Source organism: Canis lupus, chromosome 18, assembly GCF_011100685.1.
Source record: "Canis lupus familiaris isolate Mischka breed German Shepherd chromosome 18, alternate assembly UU_Cfam_GSD_1.0, whole genome shotgun sequence".
NCBI lineage: Eukaryota > Metazoa > Chordata > Mammalia > Carnivora > Canidae > Canis > Canis lupus.
The window spans coordinates 6,799,801-6,824,037 of record NC_049239.1 but is presented as its reverse complement, the minus strand read 5'-3'; the positions used below and the strand labels follow the sequence as shown (position 1 = coordinate 6,824,037).

Genomic DNA, 24,237 nt, shown 5'->3' with positions numbered 1-24,237 from the left:
CCATCCGCATCTGTAGGTTCTCCACTACCTCCTTTACCCTTGGCAGGTGTCTCTATGGTTCAGGTACCCCACATGCCCCACCTTCCCCCTGTGTTGTCTTCTCCATCTCATTCATACTTGGCCTGAAGCACATTCATCAGTGAGTAGTCTGCCTTCAGGGTAGCTGGCCTTCATCTGGTTTCAGAAGTTTTACAATCTGGCTTAGTTTTGCCAGTGAGCAGATGACCTCAGAAGTAGGCACCATTTTTCCCTGAAACATATCTGTAACACATGAATTCCCTGTGGCAGCCCGGAATAGAAGGGAGCCTCTTCCTGTTTCAAAGTGCTATTTATTTCAGGGCAACCCACCAGCAATTAGACACTTTAGCTCAGAGTGTGACAGCAGGCATCACCTGAGTTTGGTACACAGCCATGCCTTCCTGAGGTCTGTTATCAGATCTGTTTCCTCAGTTTCTCTCTGTAATACATCATTTAGATAATCTTCAACTGAGTGGTCTTTCAGATTCCTGTATTCATAGCATCAAAAATATTTCACACACACTTTATTTTTTTTCACACACATTTTAAAGCAGACTGACATAATTCCTTCCAAGGAAAAGTGACCTATCATTTAAGTCCCAGATAGCCTTTACATATTAATTCAAGGAAAAAGAAATGTAGAGACTCAATGCTGCCTATTTTAATAATTAGCATGGCTTTCTTTCATCACTCTGCTTTGCAACCATGTAATTGGGACTGGAAAGTGCTGTTGCAGAAGTACCAGCTTCTAAATCTTGGTGGCTGGCTATCTAGCAGGACAGAGCCGAGGGCTAATGACATCAAATGAGAAGCTTACTACAGTAGCACAGAATCTAGTTCCTTGTCCCTCCAGTAGGCAGCGGGCAAGGAGAAGGACCGGGAGAGAAAGGATGGATCTGCATCTCTACTACTTCCAGAAGAGCAATTCAAAGACTGCCGTACACAGACAGTGAACTGATAGCACATCTCTGCCAAGAAAGGATGTTATCCCTGTCTGTGTGGAGTGTGGAAGTAGGACCCAAAGGAAAACCAGCAATTACCATGTCTTTAATTAGTAAGCCCTTAGTAATCTGTCCTATTTGTCATCTGCAATGTGACACATGGCCTAGTCTTAAATGGCCCCTTTGAGATTGACCTGACGTTTCTGGACTTTGTACTATAAGATCTCACTACCTCTCCTGAATTCTGTGGGAGCAAATTGTATACCGATTTCAGAGGAGGAATCTTCTTTCCTTATTTGTCTAGATGCTTGAGCTTCTTATGAGTATATTACAAAATAATCTTTAATATAATTCTTAAATTTTTTAAAGCCTATTTTGGCATATTTTACCAAATATCATAGGATGATATTTGATGAGTGGATTCCAATGTGGAAAATTTACAGAGCCTCTGTTTAAGTAGCTTACCCTGCAAGGGCCCTTTAAGGAACAAAAGTACAGAGAATTATGGTAGAAAGTTCATTGTCATGCTCTAGAACTTAGAGGGTTTGTTAAAACTTAAAACTGATCTAAATTTATCATCATAAATATCAGTTTTAAGCTAAGTAAGTTCTGCATTTCATGTAGTTTTGTCAAAATGCCCATCCAAAACCAGGGTATTGGTTGCAGGCTAATAGCAGAAAAGGAGTCAACAAATGCTTTGCAGTCAAGCGTTAGTTGGTATCCTAGTTCTGTCTCTTAGAGTTAAAAATTTTGTAAATAATTTATCTGATCCTCAGATTCCCTGTTTGTAGTCTGGGCTTAATAATGCTTTTCTTTCAGAATTTTGAGAGAATAAGAAGATACTATGTGAAGAGTAGCCAGTACAGTGAATGAAATAATAGGCACTAAGCAAAGAATGGCCACGTGAGGGTGATACGTGCTGTTAAAAAGAGCAAGTCCATTCCACATTCAGTTCTGAAGTTGAGTGCCAACCTTTCGAAATGAAAGCCATAAACTTATCTTTACTGATAATGTTCGTGTAGAATTTATGTCTCTTGAATGTATTTATGAACAGAAATGTTTTTAGTGTATTCAGTATATTAATTTGGTTAACATTTATGACATCTAACACAATCACTTTCTTAAAAACCATCAACCACCCTACTTAGTCTTTCTTTTTTTTTTTAACTTGCTTATTTCCACTCACTTTGAGCATTGTAACTTCATTGCTTTTTTAACTTAGGTGATATCATGATCTTTACCCCTCATCTTGAAAAATTAGTATTAAAAGTCCATCTGAATTTGATAAGATTTCCAATGCTAACAATTTTATTTTGAAATTAGGCTTCAGAAGTCTCTAGAAACAGAGGAGCCTCTTTACTGGCCAGGCCAGGACACAGCCTTGTAGCTGCTATTCGGAGCCAGCATCAACATGAGTCATTGCCACTAGGTATGTATCAAGCTTTGGGGACCCTGGATACCCAATACTTAGGTTATTTTCTTCTTGTCACGAATCTTCTAATATTCAGAATTCTGTGTTTTCTTTTTCCTCCCCTATAATCTACCCCCACTCTTTGCTTCCATCCCCCTTCTGACCCAATTTCTTTTCCCTTCATTCCTTAATTTGTCCTTCCATCTTCCCTGTCTCTGTTCTCTTCCAGGCCTTGACCTTCTTCTTTATTGTATTCAGTGATTTGTATTCAGTGATTTGTTAGCCAAGTCCAGGAGAGCATAGTTTAAATGAGGTGATGGATCTTGTTGCTATTAGACACAGTTTTTAATTTAGACCTCTCTCCCCAGGTGTGTGTGGGGATAAGTCAGCATAGTCTTCATTCCTAACCTCAGTTACCTCCTGAGGTACATGCCACTTGTATCAAGGGAAATGAGGTGAGAAAGCCCAAATGGATTTGCTTATTTCCATTATCATTCCTGGGAAATCCACCTACACCACAGGTTATAAGGGTCAAGTGCTCAGAAAGGGATTTCTTTGAACTCATAAAGAATCTTTTGCTGTAATAACTATTGAAAATGGCCAAGAGAAGTCAGAAGGAAGAGAATAGAACTCCTCTCATGGAGAGCAATTTTATTCTCCTTCACCTCTTCACACAGGGATGAGTTAAGTTCCTGGAATATTAAGGATAATTAACTTAGATCTGGTTTACTTTTGGTTTGATCTTTTAAAAATGATAATGCTATTATGTCACAGAAAAAAGCCCTCAAGAGCTTACATTTTTTTGATGAGTATGCTATCTGCCCTTCAAAGTCCTTTGCTAACCCTGGTATCAAGCAGCCATTTTCCAACCATTAGAGAAATTATCTCTGGGCTGAAGACTCAACCACAACGTGCACTTTTGTCTGTTTCAGCATATAATGACAAGATTGTGGCATTTCTTCGCCAGCCAAACATTTTTGAAATGCTGCAAGAGCGTCAGCCAAGCCTGGCGAGAAACCACGCACTCAGGTAGGGACTTGTCGCTCACCCTCTAGCTCTGGGTCTCTCCAGCCCGTCTCCCCAGGGGGACAACACCTCTGTGGAGGAAGAGTAGAAGCTTATGATTCGTTTTGTTCTCTTGAATACTCAGAAGGAAGGATCCAGGGGATTCTAATGTTCTCTGAAGAGCCACTAACAGAGATAGCCATATTGCCAGGTTCCATATTAACCATACAATGCTAAAATGATTTCCACTGATTCAGAAAGAAATCCAGAAAAAGTAAAATATCTTTCATCAAAAAATTACTTATGTAAAGCATCATATGATTTTTTATTCAAGTATAATTAACATATTAATTGTTATATTAGTTTCAGTTAGACAATATGGTGATTCAACAATTCTAGACATTACTTAGTGCTCATTATGATCAGTGTACTCTTAATCCCCTTCACCTCTTTCACCCATTCCATCACCTACCTCCTCTCTTGTAACCATCAATTTATTCTCTGTAGTTGAGCCTGGTTTTTTGTTTGTCTCTTTTGTCCTTGCTTGTTTTGTTTCTTAAATCTACATATGAGTGAGATCATATGGTATTTGCTATTCTCTGACTGATCTACTTATTTAGCATCATATGGTAAAGGATCCATCCATGTTGTTGCAAATGGCAAGATTTCATTCTTTTTTTTAGTTCAGTAATATTCCATTGTGTATATATACCACATATTCTTTATTCATTCATTGATGGATTCATACTTGGATTGCTTCCATATCTTGCCTGTTGTGTACATGTGACAATAAACATAGGGGTACATATATTTTTTGAATCAGTGTTTTCATTTTCTTTGGGTGAATACCCATAGTGGAATTATCAGATCATGTAGTGATTCTATTTTTAATTTTTGAGGAACCTCCATACTGGTTTTTCCAGAGTAGTTCCACAAGCTTGCATTCCCATCAGCACTGCATGTGGGTTCCTTTTTCTCCACATCCTCGCCAACATTTGATTCTTGCGTTTTTGATTTTAGCCATTTTGACAGGTGTGAAGTGATAACTCATTGTAGTTTTGATTTGCATTTCCCTGATGATGAGTGATGTTAAGCATCTTTTCATGTGTCCGTTGGCCATCTGTATCTCTTCTCTGGAAAAAATATCTATTCATGTCCACTGCCCATTTTTAATTGGATTATTTAGGGGGTTTTGGTGTTGAGTTGTGTAAGTTCTTTATATATTTTGGATATTAGCCCCTTATTGGATATATCATTTGCATATATCTTCTCCCATTCATTAGGTTATTTTTTTGTTTTATTGATGGTTTCCTTCATTGTGCAAAAGCTTTTTATTTTGGTGTAGTCTCAGTAATTTATTTTTGCTTTTGTTTCCCTTGCCTATGGAGACATATCTAGAAAGATGTTTCTACAGCCACTGTCAAACCAATTACTGCGTATGTTCTCATTTGGGAATTTTATGGTGTTAGGTCTCACATTTAGTTCTTTAATCCATCTTAAATATTTTTATTTTTAAAATATCATTTAGTGGTAAACCAATTATTAGATTAACATATTAAAAAATAAACCAACCAGCAAACCAAAAGTATTAAAAGTACAATGTGTTCTAACTACTTAAATCTTACTATCCATTAGTGTCATTGTTGCATGAGTGTCCTTGAAAATGAATCACTTCATTTGGAAAGGACAGCCACCCAAAGTGATAACAAGGTAACATCTCTTAAATCTCACGTTCCAAGATATTCAGGTATCTCTCTGCTTCAGTTAACTGCACAGTGTTTGGGAATCTGGCCATACATGATGGTTAGATGTGTCTTGTTGGAGTTTGAATTCTTGATCAAGCTCTTCGAGACCATTATTCAGAGCATGTTATTCAGTCCAAAACTACCCTTAATCTCCTCAGATACAGATTACCATGTGGGCACTGTGTAGATGCTTTTGTGTATAAAGGATCAGGAAAGGTCTGGGAATACAGTCACTGACTGCCTCGGACTCCTCATCTCCTATTTGGTGGTCTTTTGAATCTAGCTGGCAACTGTGATACTCTGCTTTGACTTCTCAGTGAATCACCAACACCTGAAAATAGCCTCTTTGCAATTCAAATTCATATTACTCCTCCCAGAGTGGATTATTCACTGATCACACACACACACACACACACACACACAGCTTCACTGACACCTCTTTTCACTGCTTTTTACTCTGTGTGAATTAGAACCACCCGTCCTCCCCACTGCCAGGTCTCCACTCCTCCTTCTTTCTCTATCTCCACACCAAAACATACGCCTCCTCACTTTCTATCTTCCAGCCTTTCTTTTTCCTTCCCTGTGATGGCCTGCATTTGGGTGCTCATCATTTCTCTCCTGGATTTTGTAGGGGTCTCCTAGAATATGTCCCCTTGATCTATCACTGTAACAGATATCACCTACCTGTTATAGCCAGAATTACCTTCTTATAGCACAGATTAAATCATGTCACTTCTGGCCTTCAAAAAAAGCTTTCCATTGTATGTGAAATAAAGTCAGGATTTCTCAACACATTTTCCATGGCCCTAACCTAACTCTATCTCAAGCTAGTTTTCCCTTCTAGTGTCTTCCACTTCCACCAAGCAGGCTGTGTCCTCTCCTACTTCTGCCCTCTTGGGAATGGCTCTTCTCTTAAGGACCTCTCAACTCATTTTAAAGGCTCAAACCAAATACAAAGATTCACCAACCTCGGCAAACTTTAATATTTCTTTTGCCTTGTTTTGATAGCATTCCTTTTTTGTCCTTCTCATATATTTTTCCATTATCTCTTGAATACTGTCTGTACTGGTGTAAACTCCTTAGTGCGGGATCTTCCAGTCTTTGCCTTTGTATCACTCTTCCCCTCAGAACCTACTCCTCTACTTTGAAAATAAGCAACACTAATTATGTTTAGAGTGTTTGAAAGATCTTTAGATGAACAGATGAGCTTTAGCATAAGTGATCAGCCCTTCCACTTATGCTCATCTCTGCCCATTACTGTGCCACAGAAGGCAATGCCATACTCAGTCATGTGGCTCATTTATTTGTGGGCTACTCCCTGACTCACAGTATAGCATAATTTAAGGGAATTTCCAAGGGATTTTCAGAGAAGTTGTATGATATGAAAAGTTTCTGAGAGATTGCTACTCTTGAACTTTTTTTCTGTTACTGATTCTACCAATAACTAATGAGTTCAGGGCTAATTTTTTGAGGAATTTGAATTCATCAAAGGCACTGGAGTCTCATTTAAGTCATTTTAAAAGTGAAAATGTAATCCCCTGGGTAAAAGAGTGAAAGTAAACTATTTTCAGTGCTATTACATAGTATCACATTATAACAAAATCCAAGAAGCCTTAAAGGCTTTGTTCCAGTGCAGAATTGTACAATTATGATTTTTCCAGACATGGGGAATTTGGAATTAAGACAACTTGGAATTGGAAAAATCTCAGCAATTATTTAGTATATAAACTAATAACTTCTTTAAGATTAGGGACTCCTTTAAGGACTTGAATGAGAACCCAAATATCTCACCAAAAACAGAAGGCCCAAAGTGGCTAAAAAACATGGAATTAAAAAGAGAGAACAACAAGAGGAAAAATTTGCTTACAGGCAATACAAGAGTCAGGCTTCCAAGAACCAGGAAGCTAGGAACTACTCACTGTGACTGGGCTGGTGGTTGCCCCTGGATCTGATGTGGGGGTGAGTCAGTTCCATTTTAAAGGTCCAAAGATTGAATAGAAAACCTCCTTTCCCCCATAACACTGCCCAGAGGACAAACTTACTGCTTCCTCTGTGGTCTTCAAGTGGGGACTGTGACCCTTGTTCAGCCATTGCTTTTCTCAGGGAGTCATGGATACATGTCTTGAGTCCACAAAGCCAGTGTGAAGGGTGAGTCCTCAGAAAACTGTGTTCAGCAGATAACACAGTGAATCAGAAGGAAGCCACCTAAGGAGAGGGAAGATGGAGCCAGAAAACCTAGAGTTAATGACATCTGTTAACTTTAAGCGTTATGGTAGCAGTGGTCATTCATTCATTCTTCCTCTAAGCTTTTATTGTGCCAGTATTCTGAATCAAGAAGGGCTGTATATGCAGTAGCAAAGCAAACAGACACTGGTCCCACTTTGTATCGTATTTGCTATCTATTGAGGAAGGTAGATGGTAGACAAGTTTGACTTTTATTTTTCTCAAGCCAAATATATAGCTATAGAATGTGTTAGAGGCCAAAAGAACAGGATCAGAATTTAGTAATAAAAGATAGTGACAAAAGAATTTCAAGGATTTCATGTGGATATTAAGTTTTGAGGCCTTTGAGGCCACAAAGAGAGATGTCCAGATGTCAAGGAGGCAGGTAGCTCCACTGAACTGAACCCTAAGGAGAGTTTTGCACTGGAGTTTTCCTGATGGACAAAGGATATATGTAGGAGAGGCAGATGGCATTCTCACCATCAGAGATCTTTCCCAGTTCCAGTGCCTTTGGAATGGGTCCCAGGGCCTTTGGAGGCCCCCAGACCACTGGGTCTACATAAGAGTTTTGTATACATGAAAGAGTGCAATGTCCTGTGGAGAGCCACTGAAAGTCTCAGAAAAGTGGGCTTGGCTTTCTGATACATGGATGTGGTTAATGTGGGATGGTGGGATAACAGAACCACTGCAGTGTGGTGCCACTTTGGGCACTTTGCTGCCTTAGTATAGTTGGCCCCCTTTGGACTTCATTTCCTCAGGGATGCTTGGAACAAAGGGAAACTCCTAGAATGTTCTCTCCATTTTTCCTCCAGCCAAGGAGACCAGGGGCTTACCCATGTATAGGTCCCTTGGGACCACAAGATGATCTGCCCCAGGGGCATTGTCATTGGGAGGACATATAAATTTGAGAGTCCTTTGTGGGGCTGAAGTCAGTAAACCAGGGGAGCAGATCCACAGAAGCTTCCAAACAAGAGGCCTGGAGATGGTATCAGGATTTAGAGGCCAAAGCTCAGAAACATGGGATCGAAAACATAGAGACACACAGAGGGAGACAGGTGATGGAGGAGGCATTGTGCTTGCACTCTTGGCTGGGCTTCCACATCCTTCCGCAAAATGATGTGCGGACAGGTCTGTTCCATTTTTCAGAACCTCCAGTCAGAGAAGCCACAATGAACAACCCCCCCCTCCCCCAGGTTTGGGCAATAGCCTTTATTGCAGTGATACGCTACCTATACTGAGAAGTTGGATTACAACACATTTCTCTGTTTAATCTTATTTTGTAGAGGCCAAAAAGTTTTCCTTTTAAAAAATACACACACCAAAAGGTCAAGCTTATTGTATTGTTGCCTGAAAATATGCAAGTAATGATGAAGATTTGGGCTCATCTTATTATAATCAGAGACAGGAAAAATTTGTATCTGCAGTATTTTTACAAATAGATTTTTAAGAAGTCATACATTGGAGGAAACTGAGTATACGGTATACTGGATGGCTCTGTATTAATTTCTTACAACTCTATATGATTCTAAAATTATCTCAAAATTAAAATGTTAACAAAAAAATAAAGTTAAATATAAAAAAAGCAAATCCTTAAATCTTCTCAGATTTTTGTGGCATCTCTTCAAGAAAGGGAAGAAAACTTCTTTGAAGCATGCACACAATGGAATGATTCTTGGTTGTGGCATTTATAATATTTGAATGCCAGAGACGCAAAGTACCAAGTTCATCGGATCAGAATAATATTATTTATCTCTAAATTCATCGGAATAACTTGTCAGGTTTGAGTTGGAGGTCACGAAGAGAGTCAGAATGCAAATTATAATTAAACTGAGAAATTGAGACCTGTGCTCAAACTGACCTGGAAGACTCGGGTATTCTGGATGCCAGCCCCTCTCTTCCCTGGTGTCGCATCATACATTTTCCATCAGGTGTAAGATTTCTTGAGATGCCCTCTTTCTCTTTCCTCCCATGGCTCCCAAGATGCCGAGAGCCCACAGCAGTCCTCCGGCAGCTCTCCTTACCCACCTCCCTCCTAACTGTCATAGCTGTCTGAGGTACTACGTTTGTTGTGTTCCTCAGCTTCCATCCCTGTAGTCTGAGGAAGGGTGATCCCTTGTAGAGCATCATGGGAACCTGCTACAGGAGCTCAAAATACCACAAAATTCACTGGACATTAGACTATCGCTAGTCAGCCATATTGGCAGGGAAACGAGTCAGAAAGGGATGTGTGCCCTCGTTTATGTGTTGGTGTGTAATTCTTATTTTCTTTCCTACATTATTCTAGGGAGAAAATCCATTACATTCGGACTGAGGGTAATCATGGGCTTGAAAAGTTGTCCTGTGATGCAGATCTAGTAATTTTGCTGAGGTAAGGGGCTAAGCCTGAAACACTTCTGGAAAGGCTGCTCTGGGCAGTTTTTTTCCACTACTTCTATAGTTGAAACACTCTGCATTTGTTCTAGAGGATTCTAGTAGCTGCAGAGTAGGACCCCCCCACCCTTGTACCTGCTGCCCATTGCCTTCTTTACATTCACAACTGAGGTATCAAGAACTGTGCATAGTACTTAATGGAGACTTTATTATTGCAGGATTAATTAGGATTTAAAATAACACTGAGAATTTGCACGCTGGCATGTGCCTATCTAAGTGAACCTAAGTGCTTTTGTTGCCTTGTGAGACCTGTAACCACTATATCGTAATTCATGAACACTCTCGTGAACAGAAAATTAACTTTTTTCTTTCTTTCTTTCTGGGCGTGGAGGGGAGGGAGCGGGAGGCGGGCGGGGCGGGCGCGGAGGGGGGGGAGGCGGGGACCCCGGAAGGGGGAGAAGAATCCAGCAACAGAAGAGAGCAGGACGCGTCGCCACGAACAGGCACCGAATCAACTCCTACAGCGAAGAGCTCATGATACATCCTCTCGCAGAACGCTCCTCCTATCCTCTCCTGCCTCCTCTTCTTCTTCTTCTTCTTCTTCTTCTTCTTCTTCTTCTTCTTCTTCTTCTTTTCTTACTTTACAGTCTCTTTGAAGAAGAGATTATGTCCTATGTCCCACTGCAGGCTGCCTTCCACCCTGGGTACAGCTTCTCTCCCCGCTGTTCACCCTGTTCCTCACCTCAGAACTCCCCAGGTAACTTGAGTATCTGGCATTCTATCTCCTGTAAGTGTCCATCTGGGTTTCCACCAGATGAAGGTAGAAGAAGAGCAGTAGTATATGTATATGTGTGTGTGTGTGTGTGTGTGTGTGTGTGTGTGTATATATATGCACTCTCTTCTCCCCTCTCTCAATTTTCTAGTTGAAACCACACTGTCGAAATTGGGTGTTGACAAATTGCCTGTTTTTGTAATGCCCCCACACTATAATGCATTCTACATTCTTAATTTGAAATTTTTAATAAAAATAATATTTCATGACATGAAAATTATATGAATTGCAAACTTCAGTGTCTATAAATAGAATTTTATTGAACCCCAGTCACACCTGTTTATTTATGTATTTTCTATAGCAACTTTCACACTACAACAGCAGAGCTGAGTAGTAGCGATGAGACCAGAGGACCACAAAAGCCTAAAATATTTACTACCTGGCCCATCACAGAAAAAGTCTACTGACCCCTGCTCTAAATTACTTTTGTATTCCAAAGGTACTCTGCAGGCATTTAGAGGGGAAGAGCCTTTTCTAAAACATTTTGCCTTATGACTCAGAATATTATTAGATACTAATTTTAGTAACTTTCTGTTTAGGTGTAAAGGAATTGCTCAGTGATGTGGTGACTAGGGACCACCATTCTGTCCCCACAAAGATGTTACAGAGTTTTCTTACATGCACAATTGTTCCCCTACAGTTTCCTTTATGTATTAGGATTAATATACTCATGATACAGAAATTCTTTATAGGTATTTTCCATTCCAAATAAGGAAATATGTACTGAACTGTTTAGTGGAAAAAAAGAAGATGTTGCTCTTGGGTTCATCAAAATAATTAGTTTAAGTCAAATCCATATTCCCAAATGAGATCCAGATATTGGAGAGTTTTCCTCAGTTGCTTAGTTTTCAACACCACCTTGTTCAAAGTCTTGGTGGTAAACCCAAATTTCTTTTTATGACTTTAGAAGTAAAGGAACTTAGTTTTAAAAATCTAGTAGGTTCTTTTATCACAACTTCTAGAGTCAGTGTCTAAGCTTGGATTTTGAAGCCACTGGAGAAATTCACAAGAGATACAGAATTTAGCAGTGTCTTCAGTCCCCAGAAGGGAAGTCTCACTCAGCATCGTGTGGTACTGCCACATGTCTCTAAAACTAGAATATCTTAGTTTGGCTCCTCCAAGTTACATCACTCAGAACTATCTTTTAGGGGTAGTTTTGTTAATTGCTAAAATCTGTTTCTAAGTCAGTATCTCCTCATCATCACTTCCTCCAAACCAGTGCACCAAAGGCATTATTAAGGAAATGCCCAATGTGTGCTGCTTCTGACATATAATTGAGATGCCATTGCCTGGGATAAGGAAGATAAGGACCTTTGCTAGAGCCAACATGAAGACAGTCAAATATTTCCAGTGCACACAGGATGACTTACTTTTGGGGAGTAAAGCCTTCCATTTGGGGGCACCTATTGCTCTACATGATGATCTGCCATTTTGTTGTAGATATTGTACCAGCCTGATAAAATATCTGCACTTTGGTCCAAACATTCAACAGTAAAGTATGATTTTAACATTATTACATGAAGGAGGCAATCATATTACAAATAGAAAAATAGGAGATACTAGTTATTTCCTAAATGAGAATTACTTGCATAATTTTTATAAAAGGAATCAACTTTCCTAATAAGCCATTACTAATACCATGAACCTAAACGATCATCCAATTAATTTTAATTCTTTTTTAAATTTTTTTAAATTTTTATTTTTTAGATTTACTTATTTGAGAGAGAGAGAGTGAGAGCGCACCAGCAGGAGAAAGGCAGAAGGTGAAACAGGCTCCCCACTGACCAGGGATCCCAATGAAAGGCTTGATCCTAGGACTCTGGGATCACAACCTGAGCTAAAGGCAGACATTTAGCCAACTGAGCCAGGCACCCACAATTCATTTTAATTCTTTTTTTTTTCATTTTAATTCTTAATTGTCCTAGCTCTGACCATGAGGGTCCTAGATTATATAATCCAAATATTTTGATGTTGAATTTTATAATTACCATTTTCTAGACCTTCCTGAAACTTATCTGAGTGCTACAGAGATAGCAAATCATAGATATTTATGCCAAAGTACTTTGTAAAGCTTAAGTTACTAGAAAAATACATAGAATTGATCATGGGCATAGTGGTAGTACCAGCAGTAGTAAAAGTCATATTATAAAATACACTGCATTGTGCTGGACAGAAAATGCTACTTGCACCTACAGATTTGTATTCTCATTCTACATATAGTCTGAAACCTGGCATTTCACTGAGGACAGTTCTTTTCAAGTGGTGGCTATGGGTTCCCTTACACCTCAGGTGCTGGGGGCTCTAAGGGTAAGGCTGATGTGCTTCATGCTTCCTTGCTTATACCACTCAGCTGCCTCCCCACCACCCCCAGTTGCTCTCATTAACCAGCCTTTCTGTCATTCTCAGACTCTGGTATCTGTCTCATAGTTTGCTCTCCTTCTCAAGTCTTTCCATCATCCTGAATGACTTCAACATCCACAAGGACACCCATTCATTTCCCTAGCCTCCTGGTTTCTGGAATTTCTGGTCTGCCATGACCTTCCTCTCCCCCGCTCAGAACCACTTGTTCTCACATTCACCTTCCCATCCCTGTCGTCATCTCTAAAATCACTAATTCAAGCATCTCACTCCCGTTCAATATACTTGTTCAACTACTCTTCCCATTACTGTCCTTTGTCCTCATCAAGACCTCTAGTTCACACAGGCCTCTCCTTTCCTTTTTGTCCTTCCCTTATCCAGCATAGATTCCATAGTTTATTATCTTGGTAGCATCTGTGCCAATGGCCTTTGCTCCCCAGTCCTCTCCATTTTGTTTGCAGAACCCTGCCCCTAGATGAATGCACTATCTGCTTCCTCTACGTCTATGCTCAGGAATTCTTGGGCAAATTCATCTGACAGGGCCAATTACACATTATAGATTAGTCTTCTCTCACCTCATATGATCTTGAACACCCAAAAGAAAACTCTACCATGTTTCCTAGGTAAACTTTTCTACTGCTTTTTCTTTTCTTTTCTTTTTTCTTTCTTTTTTTCTTTTTTTTCTTTTTCTTTTTCTTTTTTTTTTTTTTTTTTTTTTAGAAAGAGCAAGAGAGAAAGCAGGGGAGAGGGGGCAGATGGAGAGGGGGAGAGAGAATCTTTTTTTTTTTTTTTTAGATTTTATTTATTTATTCATGAGACACAGGGAGAGAGAGAGAGGGGGAGAGAGAGAGAGAGAGAGCACGCCAGAGACACAGGCACAGGGAAAAGCAGGCTCCATTCAGGGAGCCTGATGCAGGATTTGATCCCGATCCAATCCTGGATCTCCAGGATCATGCTCTGGGCTGAAGGTGGTGCTAAACCACTGAGCCACCTGGGCTGCCCCCATAGAGAGAGAATCTTAAGCAGACTCCACACTCAGCATGGAGCCTAACATGGGGCTTGATCTCACAATCCTGGGATCATGACCTAAGCCAAAATGAAGAGTTGGACACCTAACCGACTGAGCCACCCAGGTGCCCCTTTACTGCTATTTCAAAGTTTATGCTCCCCTCAAATCTCCAACCCTCTCTATCTCTCCTAGCAAATGATATCCCTTCTCCCTTCACTAATAAAATTGAAACCATTAAGTAGACATTTTCCCAAATGTCTGCTACCAGTCCTACAAGCCTACCAAGCCTGCCCCTCCTTCCACTCCACACCTGTGCATGAGAGGAGGTGTCTTCACTGGAGGTCACCATGACCTCCAGGCACACAGGCCAGTGGGTAATTCTCACAACTAACATCAAGCCACCTCAAGCCACATTTGAGATTATTGACTGTTCTCCCTCTTAGGTCATCTCTTCAGTTAGCTTCTATGACACTACTATATGCACTTCAACTACTTCTTCGGTCACCTATGCAGACTCATTCTTCACTTCCTACCATGCTCAAGACTCAGCCCTAGGTTTCTTCTCTTCTCTCTCAAACTATGTCTCTTTCCAATCAAACATTCAAAAGTAGCAGCATCGAAGGCCAAGTTCATGATCTCCACCACAGATTTGTTCTTTTTCCCTTGTTCTCCATCTCAATGACTGTCACTGCAGTCCCTTCCACCTCAGTCTACTCCACTTCTCACCTCCGCTGATACCACACTAGTCCAATTTAGGCTGTCTAAATCTATCCTAGTCCTCTCATTTTTTTCTCTGCATTGCAGAAAGACTGATGTTTTCATGACTCAAATGTCATCATGTCAGCCCTCGTGCAATGGCTTCCTATTGTGCTTAGTATTAAAAAAAATTATTTAACAGATCAAACCTTATCCTGTTTGATCATCTCCTACTCACCCCACCAGGCTTGTTTTGCATCACTCTGATCTTCACACCCTGCGCTCCAGGTAAACTGGAGCACCACTTTCCATTTTGCTGCAGTACCTTTGCACGTGCTGATCTTCTACCTAGATTGCTCTTCGCCCAGCTCATCTCTTATCTTAGTTAAATCAAAGTCTTTCCTAACTAATTCAGTCTACTTCATGCTTACTTATTCTTCGGCTATTCCCCAGGGAAGCCTTCCCGAACATGGCCAGAGTGTTCTGTGATCTCAAAGAACTGGGTTCGTTTCCTTCATGGATAGCAATCATCTCAATTTGTAATGATAGTCTCATTCCTGTGGGTTTGTAGATATCAGTCTTTAGAATATAAATTCTGGAATATGGTAGTTATTGAAGGGGCAAGCCATGATTCTGGCCATCTATAAAACTTGGAGAAGAATGTTATTTTTTCTATTCCTTTTACATAGAATCCTATTCCTTTTAAATAGAATCCTCATTAAAAAGTGTATAAAGATAAGGCATTCACAAAAAATTCTAAGTGATATAAAAACTACTTCTATATAGAACCAACAAAATATATTATTATTATTATTATTATTATTATTATTATAAGTTTCTTCTATGATGCAAGACCATCTAATATAAACTCCTGAATGTTTAGGCCCTACTGGACACCCATGTTTATTTTAGGGTCAATATATTTAGAGAAGTATGACATACGTGTGTGTTATACTCTGAGTTGCCTTGTTATAGTTACAATCATTTCTTATAATACAGAAACTTATAAGAAAAGTTTAGACTAGTTTGATTTGTGTTGTTTTAGATTATCCAAGTACAATTAAGCCAGTAGATATGCTTATCAAGGTATTTTTAAGAGAAATACAACCCGAAGTGGAGTAAAAGACATAAGTGTTTATTGTCAGAATTCATTTTTCTCTTCATTATATCATTTTCATTTTATTATAAAAGTAACTGAAAGAGTAATGGAAATCAAGGGAAACTTCTTTAAGAAGAAAAGTATGAAGACATAGGAATGTGCCTCTAGTTGGCCCTTTTTCTAACATTGCTCCATATTTCAGTGATGACCTTCAGACAACGTGCTTCTCTCTGCAGGTTTACAGAGAGCCAGCGCAAGAGCCCCTTCACCCTACCGGAGAGACTTTGAGGCCAAGCTCCGCAATTTCTACCGAAAACTGGAAGCCAAAGGATTTGGTCAGGGTCCAGGGAAAATTAAGTGAGTGCTCCAGTGCTTGTCACTGAATTCATATGCTAGATTTTTCTGTCCTTTTCTCCCTATACCTTTGTGATACTTTTTGGAGATTGAATTCCATGGTATGGTAACAGTTATATTCATAGTAGGGAGGAAGGCAAAAAAGAAGTTGGGAATAAAGAGGAAAGGCAGTTAGGTTGGAAGAGAAGTAGGAAGGAAGGAAAGAGAAGAGGAAGAGAGAGAAAAAAACAGATTTCAGACAAAAGCATATACAAAATTAATGGTAGACTTTTTCAGAAAACCAAGAATTTTGAACTAAACAAAAAAAGTACGTATTTCCTTTTACTTTTTCTTGGGACAAATTTAACTCATAAGTCAAATTTGTGACTTCTATAACTTTGTAATTGAGGTCTAAGTGAATAGTTGTATATTTCTCTTGTGGGTTTATTATTTTCATCTTTAGAATCTGAATCTAAACTCAAAATTCCAGCTGGAATTGATTTTTGATCAATTCCAAAAAGAATCCTAAAAGTAAAATCCGATGTGATGGGGTACATCCAATTATAAGAATGTACATGTTGTTCTCATGCTCCCAGTATTTCCAAAAGAGCATTAAAATAAGTCTATTGCCAAACTGATGGAATCTGCACCTCGTTGGAGAGGCTGGAGAGTGAGGCCATATAAGCTCGGGCACTCACAACTCATCCAGAACACTTTCCAACATCAGAGCTCGGAGCCACCACTCACTGCCCATATGAATTCTTCCCAGGCTCATCATTCGTCGGGACCATTTGTTGGAGGGAACCTTCAATCAGGTCATGGCCTATTCCCGGAAGGAGCTTCAGCGAAACAAGCTCTACGTCACATTTGTTGGAGAGGAGGGGTGAGGCACCAGCAGTTTTATGCAGACATCTCACTCAATGTGGGCAGGCCAGAGTCACCAGATCTTGGTGATTTTTCTCAAGAAAAAAACAAGGTGGCTCTTAACTTTTGCCCCAAGGTGATTCTGATCATGTCCTTCCAGGAGGTCTTTCTCTCCCCAGGTATTGCCAAGCCTTAGAATTTATGCTCTTCAAAAGCCCAAGATTATCGGCATGTGCCAGGGTCTGAGGTTATGCACTTATACTGTGCATAAGCCAAAAATACAGACTTAAGCTATTGGATCTTTACTTTATCAGGTGGTGTACACTTTTGTATCTGATCAAAAATCTCTTCCTCCTAGAGTGCACATATACTACTACATAGCAAATTTTTTATAGCATTTCAGTGATTTTGTAAAAAAAAAAAAAAAAAAAAAAAAATCTTAACCATGGAGGCCAAGCCTACGTAGGAGGGCATATTGGAACAAACCTGGAAGTTTTTTCAATTTACACACATTCATTATCACAGGAAATTCTTTTATGCCTCTCACGGCAAGGTCCTCATTTTTAATGGGCCAGGTATGTGCTTTATCCAATTGGTGTTATATATGATTGAATAAAGGTTAAGAAACACTGCCATAAGAATTTATTCATGGATATCTAAAACATATCCCCTAAACTGCATCCTCATTTTCTACAGCCAATTATGCTCCCACGGGGATCCACTGTAAAGGACAAAGGCTGCTCTCTGCTTTCCTTTGCACTGACTGAAAGAACACACTAGCACCTGGATAGAAACAGGCCCCCACCTCCCACATGTAACAAGCTTCCTGGGCCTCTGCTTCCTTTGCAGCCTGGACTACAGTGGTCCTTCGCGAGAGTTCTTCTTCCTTTTGTCTCAGGAGCTCTTCAACCCATACTATGGACTCTTTGAGTACTCTGCAAATGATACCTACACCGTGCAGATCAGCCCCATGTCCGCGTTTGTGGAAAACCATCTCGAATGGTAAGATCTGGAAGACTTGCTTCCTTATGCTTGAAAGTTCTGGTCTCTCTTAGTCAGAAGTCAGTAGTATGGACTTGAGCAGCACTAGTTCTTGTGTAGAGTAGTGGGCTAGATATTAAGAGGAGTGATGGGAGTGGACAACAAGGCCCTAGAAGGAAGACTCAGTTAGTTTTCACCCAGAACATGAAATAAATTACTAAAGACACTGCATATTTACTATCAACTGCAAATTGAGTTGATGAGCCAGTAATTGCCTTCAGAGGAAACACTAAGGTAAGTAGACATAGTTGAATGTTGAAATTTTTACTAAATGTTGAAAAGTCTACATGTCATAAGAGTCCCCAGTGGAGGCTTCTTGGAGCTATTCATGAGTTTGAAATTTTTTTATTGTGGACCAGTGGCTCTAGGACTGTGGACATGAGCTTCTACATCTTACTGTGAAGTAAAGCTGCTGGGCCAAGTGCTCTCTGAGCATCCCCCTGGCTTGAAAATCCATTATCTCTTTGGTTCTCTTTTATCAAGACATCTATTACCACTTGCTGAAATGTGTAAGAAGTTAAGTATCAGTCAATTCTATGCAGTTCTGTGTGTGAGATACCTCAAATATGGATATTAGAAGTCTCCAGAAAGCTGCATGGGACATCTAGGATGCAAGCTTTTTCCTGCTGTGGCACCACCACACCTGATTTGAAATTTATTCTTAGTCTAACTGTAGGAGCTCCTGCTGTTAGGAGGGAAATGAGTCCTGGAAACTGCTAATGTGGATTCTTATCTGACATTGCTCATTTATGATGTGTTGTGACAGCTGCTGGGGAAGGGAGCAACTGGGGTGATCCCTGGCCTCCTGGCTTAGAGCCCAAATGCCCACATTTTGTTTTAAAGCATCAGAATAACCCACTTCTGCTAAGACTTCCAGCTATTGCACATGCCCTCTCTCTCCAAAAACTCTTAGCTCTGAAGTTCTTGAGCTGAGGCAGCCGTGTATCTACATTAAGTGTTTGGCACAAGTGAAGAGCCAGAAGTTGCCCTTTTTTGTTCCTTTTCCTGTAACTTATCAAGAAGTGGATGCTGAAGTCTGTGAAGCAGAAACACAGAGACAGGGCAGATGGAGCAGACGAGTGGCCCTTAAGGGGAGTTATGACCCCAAGAACTGAATGCCAGCTCTGACTTAGGTCACATCAGGCAGTTGTAACAGTAGAAACTGCTGCAGCACCCATGACACAAGAGTACATACAAACACATATTATACTTAATATGATCCCTCAATCATCCTTTAGTTTGCGAATATGAAATTTAACATGATGTCTTGAAAGTCATAAATTAGAATCAGCAATCAATAAAGAAATATTTTCATCAAATATTATACCACATATGACTATGCTGAGGTGTTGTGGGGATACCTTCATTAATTCACCAGTTATAAATCAAGCACATACTATGTGCCAGGAGGATACAAAGGTGAAATGAGAAAGATCTTCCCTCAAGGAGTGGTGGAGTGGTAGTGGGAGCAGCATATGAGTAGACCAACAACTATGCATAATGTCTTAAATGCCTGGTTATGCATGCTTAACACACGTGCACATGTGTATGTATGCAAGCCTAAGATGCATATATAATTATGCCTGAGAATTATATTAAATCACAAAGAAAAATGTCTCACTCCACCCAAGGTAGGAAATGGGGTGTGGGAAGTGAAGCCAGTGGATCTTATAAAAAGAGGGGATGGCTACATCAAATCTTAAGGGACAGTTGAGTAGGAGACTCAGCAGAGAAGGAGAAAGAAGATATACCCAGGAGCCAGATTAGGAAGTAAGAATTGAAAGGCTATGAGAGAAGCCTTAAACAAGCAGTGTAGACAGTTCAGAGCAGAGAATGAACTCAGGGTTGTGGTGGGAAGTGAGGTTGGGATGGAACAGAAGCAGATGGTCATACCCTATGTGGTGAATACTGCAATTGGATTTGTGGTTTTGAAAAGTAAATCTTGTCATAGCGTGGAGACACGTTTGAGGAGGTAAAACTGGAAAGAGCAAGACCAGCTCTAAAGCTATTGATGAGTCAAGGGGGAGCAATAGAGATTCAAACTCAGACAGAGGTGGTGTCTGAGAAAGGAAGGGACTGACTTGAGGGCCACCTTGGAGAAAGAAGAGAACTATTTGGTTCACTGAAGGAATGTTCACTGAGGTGAGGGAGGGAGAGAAGTGTAGCATATGTCAGAGGTCCTGGATGAGTGGACTGATACTATACGATGGGAGTTATGTGAAGTAAATGATATTCAAATGTTTTATTTACTTATTTGAGAGAGAGAGAGAGAGAGAGCACATGAGCAGGAGGAAGAGGAAGAGGGAGAAAGAACCTGAAGTAGACTCCACGCCAAGTATAGAGCCCAACATGGGGCTTGATCTCACCACCTCGAGATCATGACCTGAGCAGAAACCAAGAGTCAAATAATCAATTAACTGAGCCATGTAGGTGCCCCTAAATAATATTTATAGGAAAGATAATGAATTTACTCTTTGGCAGGTAGTTTGCATTTTGTGCTGCAAAGACAGATTGATGTATTATATAACTAGAACTATGGCTCTGGTTAGCAGGAAAACATCTGGGCTAGAAATTGAGATTTGGGAGATTGCAGAGTGAATCAGCTTTGAGAGAAGATGAGAGCCCTCAGAGCTTATGCAGAGGACAACCAGAGCCAAGGCCCACAACAAGGTGGACAACGTGGATGTGCAAGCATGCATGGAGTCGTAGATCCCTGAGAAAACTAAGAAGGAGCAGCCAAAGAGCTGAGCTCCTTGAAGGAACATGATACGAGAAGGAGCATCGTGGTGGGAGCAGAAGGTGCTCAGGGGAGACCCTCTGGAAGAGAGAGAGGCAGGCTAGAGAAGAGGAGCAGAGGGGATATGTAGGCAATAGAATGGGGTCTCCAGGGCTCCAGAGCATAGGATTTGGTAAACAGAACTGAGGGGATCAAGGAAGTAAGAGCATTCAGATGACCAAGGGAGCTGCATTTGGATGGTGGTCTAGGGTAATAAGGTTAGCACCCTAGTGGCATTACGGGACCCAACATTTTGAAGGAAACCTTGCAGTCAAGCACATTTTAGTGCAAACACAGAGTAAGGCCACAAATGAAGACCTAATGAGAAGCACAGAACTTGCGGGACCTGTGGCATGCTACTTGAGAGTGGCCTCAGTCACTTTCCACTGGGAAAGGTGGCTGGCCTGCTGCCTGGCTCCTGCTCTCAACTTGACTTGGTTGTCTTCTGTTCCTCTATGAGGAGCTGAAGACAGCTATGTCAATGTGTAAGTTATACTTTATCGCAGTGAGGAGGGAAACTGTGTTATACATGGATGTTGCATGCATTGGCAGAATTCTCTGGATGGACCCTTTATCAAGGATATCTTCTTCCATCCTCCACTCCCACTGGCCAAACCATCCATCCATAAACTGGAGGACAGGGGATCTCCAGATATTGCAGCCCATAGCAGCCAGTCCCCAAGGTTACTTTGCAAGCCAAATAACAGTGGGAAACCCATGCAGATGGAAGGCAAGGATTAAAAATGACCAGAAGAGCCTCTACAGCTCAGGACTTTCAATCCATCCACTAGAAATACTACCATTTGCTAAATCATGTGTGTCTATCATATGTGTCTTTGACTACAGAAATCTCAAAATAACATTCCAAATTCTATATCTTTATTCTTTACCATTTCCATATTAATGAGGTATTCATATGTTGATCTTTTTATTATTTTAATCTCTATCATATGCTGGTTTTATAACCCTGGAGATACAGAAGTTAATATAAAGCTAAATAATAAAACATCCATTGAAGGCTTACCAACCATGCCAGGCACTGTTCCAGACATTTTCGTGTAACCGTATTATAACCCAGATACTGATTATCCTGCTTTTACACATGAAGACAATGAGGTATAGACATAACCAATGTTATGACCTAAGTGTTTTATGTCCTGGAGGTAAGCAGCAAACTTCCCTAGGATTATAGTGTTACATGTCATAAAAATTTTATTATATATATATATGTCTGTGTGTGTGTGTATATATATATACCTCATTATGCATTTATCATGTTGTATAAGGAGCTTTGAGGATGAGTGGGAATAAGGGACTTCCAGATAGAGGTCCCAACATTCACAGCAGGACAGGGGGTGAACACACACATGTCCATTTGGTGTGGCTACAAAATAGAGAGACATAAAGAAGCTATAAAGTCATCATCATATCAGTAGGAAAAGGCATCTGATGGCATTCCAGGGAGTTTGGATTTTATCATGAAGATGACAATGTAATATTTTTAGAGGAATGTCTTGTATTTTAGAAAGTCAACTTGCTTACAAGTAGTTGAATAGGAGTGGGCATTAGGGGTGTCATTTAAAAGACTCTTGAAATAGTCCTTTCAAAAGAAAATCAATTAGGACAGAAGCAGTGGAAATGGAGTTGTTTCAGAAGGAAAGTGGACAAATGAACAAAACTTGGTGTGGGATTATAGATGATGGGTTAAGTATTCAAAATTCTCCATCTGTTATAAAGTGATGTATAAGAAAATACCAGGTAAAAGATCCTCATATATTTTTAGTGGAAGTGACAAAACTATAAATGTGTAAAACTTCAAACTTATTTTTATGTCTAATAGAGTATGAATGGTGCAAAATGCATATATTTTCAAATTATTATGCTTGAATAAGAAAGATTAACGTTCAGCTTAAACATCTCCTCTAAGGGCCTTCGCTGATCACTTGATTTAAAATAGCCCATCCATTTGTACCTCTCCAATTTAACAGCTTTTCATAATGACAGAATTTATTTCTTTATGAAAGTATATTTATATATTTATCTTGTACACCTTTAACTCATTATTATTTGCCTCTCCCCCTAGAATGGAAGCCCTGTAAGACCAGGGTCTTGTCTTTCTAATCACAAGCCTGGCACTCAATAAATATGTGTAGAAGCAAAGAAAGAAGTATGGGAGAGAAGCAAGAAAGATGGATGGATGGATGGATGGATGGATGGATGGAAGGAATGAATACTCTTCACTTAAAAATCCTTAGTTATGAGAGTTTCAACCTCATTTCAATTTTTAGTTCAGAATATTTGAGATTCAGAAAGACAGTGCTCATTTCTGAATGTAATTTAAGATTTTCCCAACTGTCCTCTCTAAAATCACCACTAGAAATTCTTTTTCTGTCTCAATGATTCTAACAGCCACTTTTCCCAGAGCAAATCTAAGATGCACGGAAGCCTAAACAATTGAAATAGGTGAATGGCTTCTCTATTTTGAGGCAGAGTTCTGGAATGTCAGATATGCTCTGTTTGTTATAAGTATCAGCATGTCTCATTTTAAGCAGTTACTGTGATATGAGTCACTCTTTACTAATCACCAGTGCAAGAATTTTCAGAAGCCAGGTTTTAAATTCGACATTGTCTTATCAGTTTCTGTTCAACAACTAGAAGGTCCATGCGGTCATTTTATGCCAGTGATGGTGACAAATAGAACCTTTTCAGTGTCACAACCAGAATTCTAAGACCCCTCAAATCAAAATCTCCAGGAGCCTTTGCTAACTGCAGCATAGACTCTTCCCCTCCTTCTGCCTCTGCCCTGACCTCTCTCCCTTTCCAAGCAGACACGACTTGGGTGGTAAAAATCTTCTGCTTTTAGGTCTTTAGCAAAGGGAGGTACAGGGAGGAGAGAGACTCCTTTGAACATGTTTAGAGGTTGGCCACATGGGTATTAAATGTAATTGTAGAGTTTTATGGAACTTAAGAAGTCCTGGATAGCGTACTTTAAATATCCCTTGCTATATGTGCCGAGTCTTGAATTAGTAGGTAAAAACCACAATACCGCAAAACCCACTGGATGTCTCCTGGCCCTTCAACCCCCCAGGGCCCCTCCTGACAGAAGAGATCAGTGTGTAGTTTTTATTTGAGTCAGAATCAGATGAACTCCCTGACCCCAACTCATCCAGTAGCAGTCACTAGGGTCTTGGGTAGACCAAGAGCTTCATGGTTCCCATTTCTGGCTGAATCCGAGTAGCCTTCTTAGCACGGCTAGGAAGAAACTGTGGATTGTAAACTAGTTTAGAAATCACCATTGAAATGGCTGTGACCTGTTGTGACTGTGTCCCTTCTGTTCATTTCTTCACCCCGCTTTCTTCAGAACTTGTGAGAAATTCCAGGTAAAGTTTCAAAACCATTAGAAAGAATGCTCACTTTGAACACTTGCATTATCCAAACATAGACCTGAGAATTTAATATATTTAATACATTCAATTCAGTTGGAAAAGAATGGGTTCATTAGTTAATGATGCCAGT

The 24,237-nt window shown here is 40.1% G+C and overlaps 1 protein-coding gene across 3 annotated transcripts in view; it reads left to right on the top strand.

The window, feature by feature from the left end:
• HECW1 (HECT, C2 and WW domain containing E3 ubiquitin protein ligase 1) overlaps positions 1-24,237 on the top strand; it is a 440,242-nt gene that overhangs the window by 373,082 nt on the left and 42,923 nt on the right. For all 3 annotated transcript variants that reach the window (XM_038562644.1, XM_038562645.1, XM_038562646.1), the window contains 7 exons: positions 2,283-2,388; positions 3,303-3,399; positions 9,628-9,711; positions 10,361-10,470; positions 15,944-16,064; positions 16,810-16,923; positions 17,754-17,906. In XM_038562644.1, the coding sequence (XP_038418572.1) occupies positions 2,283-2,388; positions 3,303-3,399; positions 9,628-9,711; positions 10,361-10,470; positions 15,944-16,064; positions 16,810-16,923; positions 17,754-17,906 (785 nt within the window). The remainder of the gene's footprint in view (positions 1-2,282; positions 2,389-3,302; positions 3,400-9,627; positions 9,712-10,360; positions 10,471-15,943; positions 16,065-16,809; positions 16,924-17,753; positions 17,907-24,237) is intronic.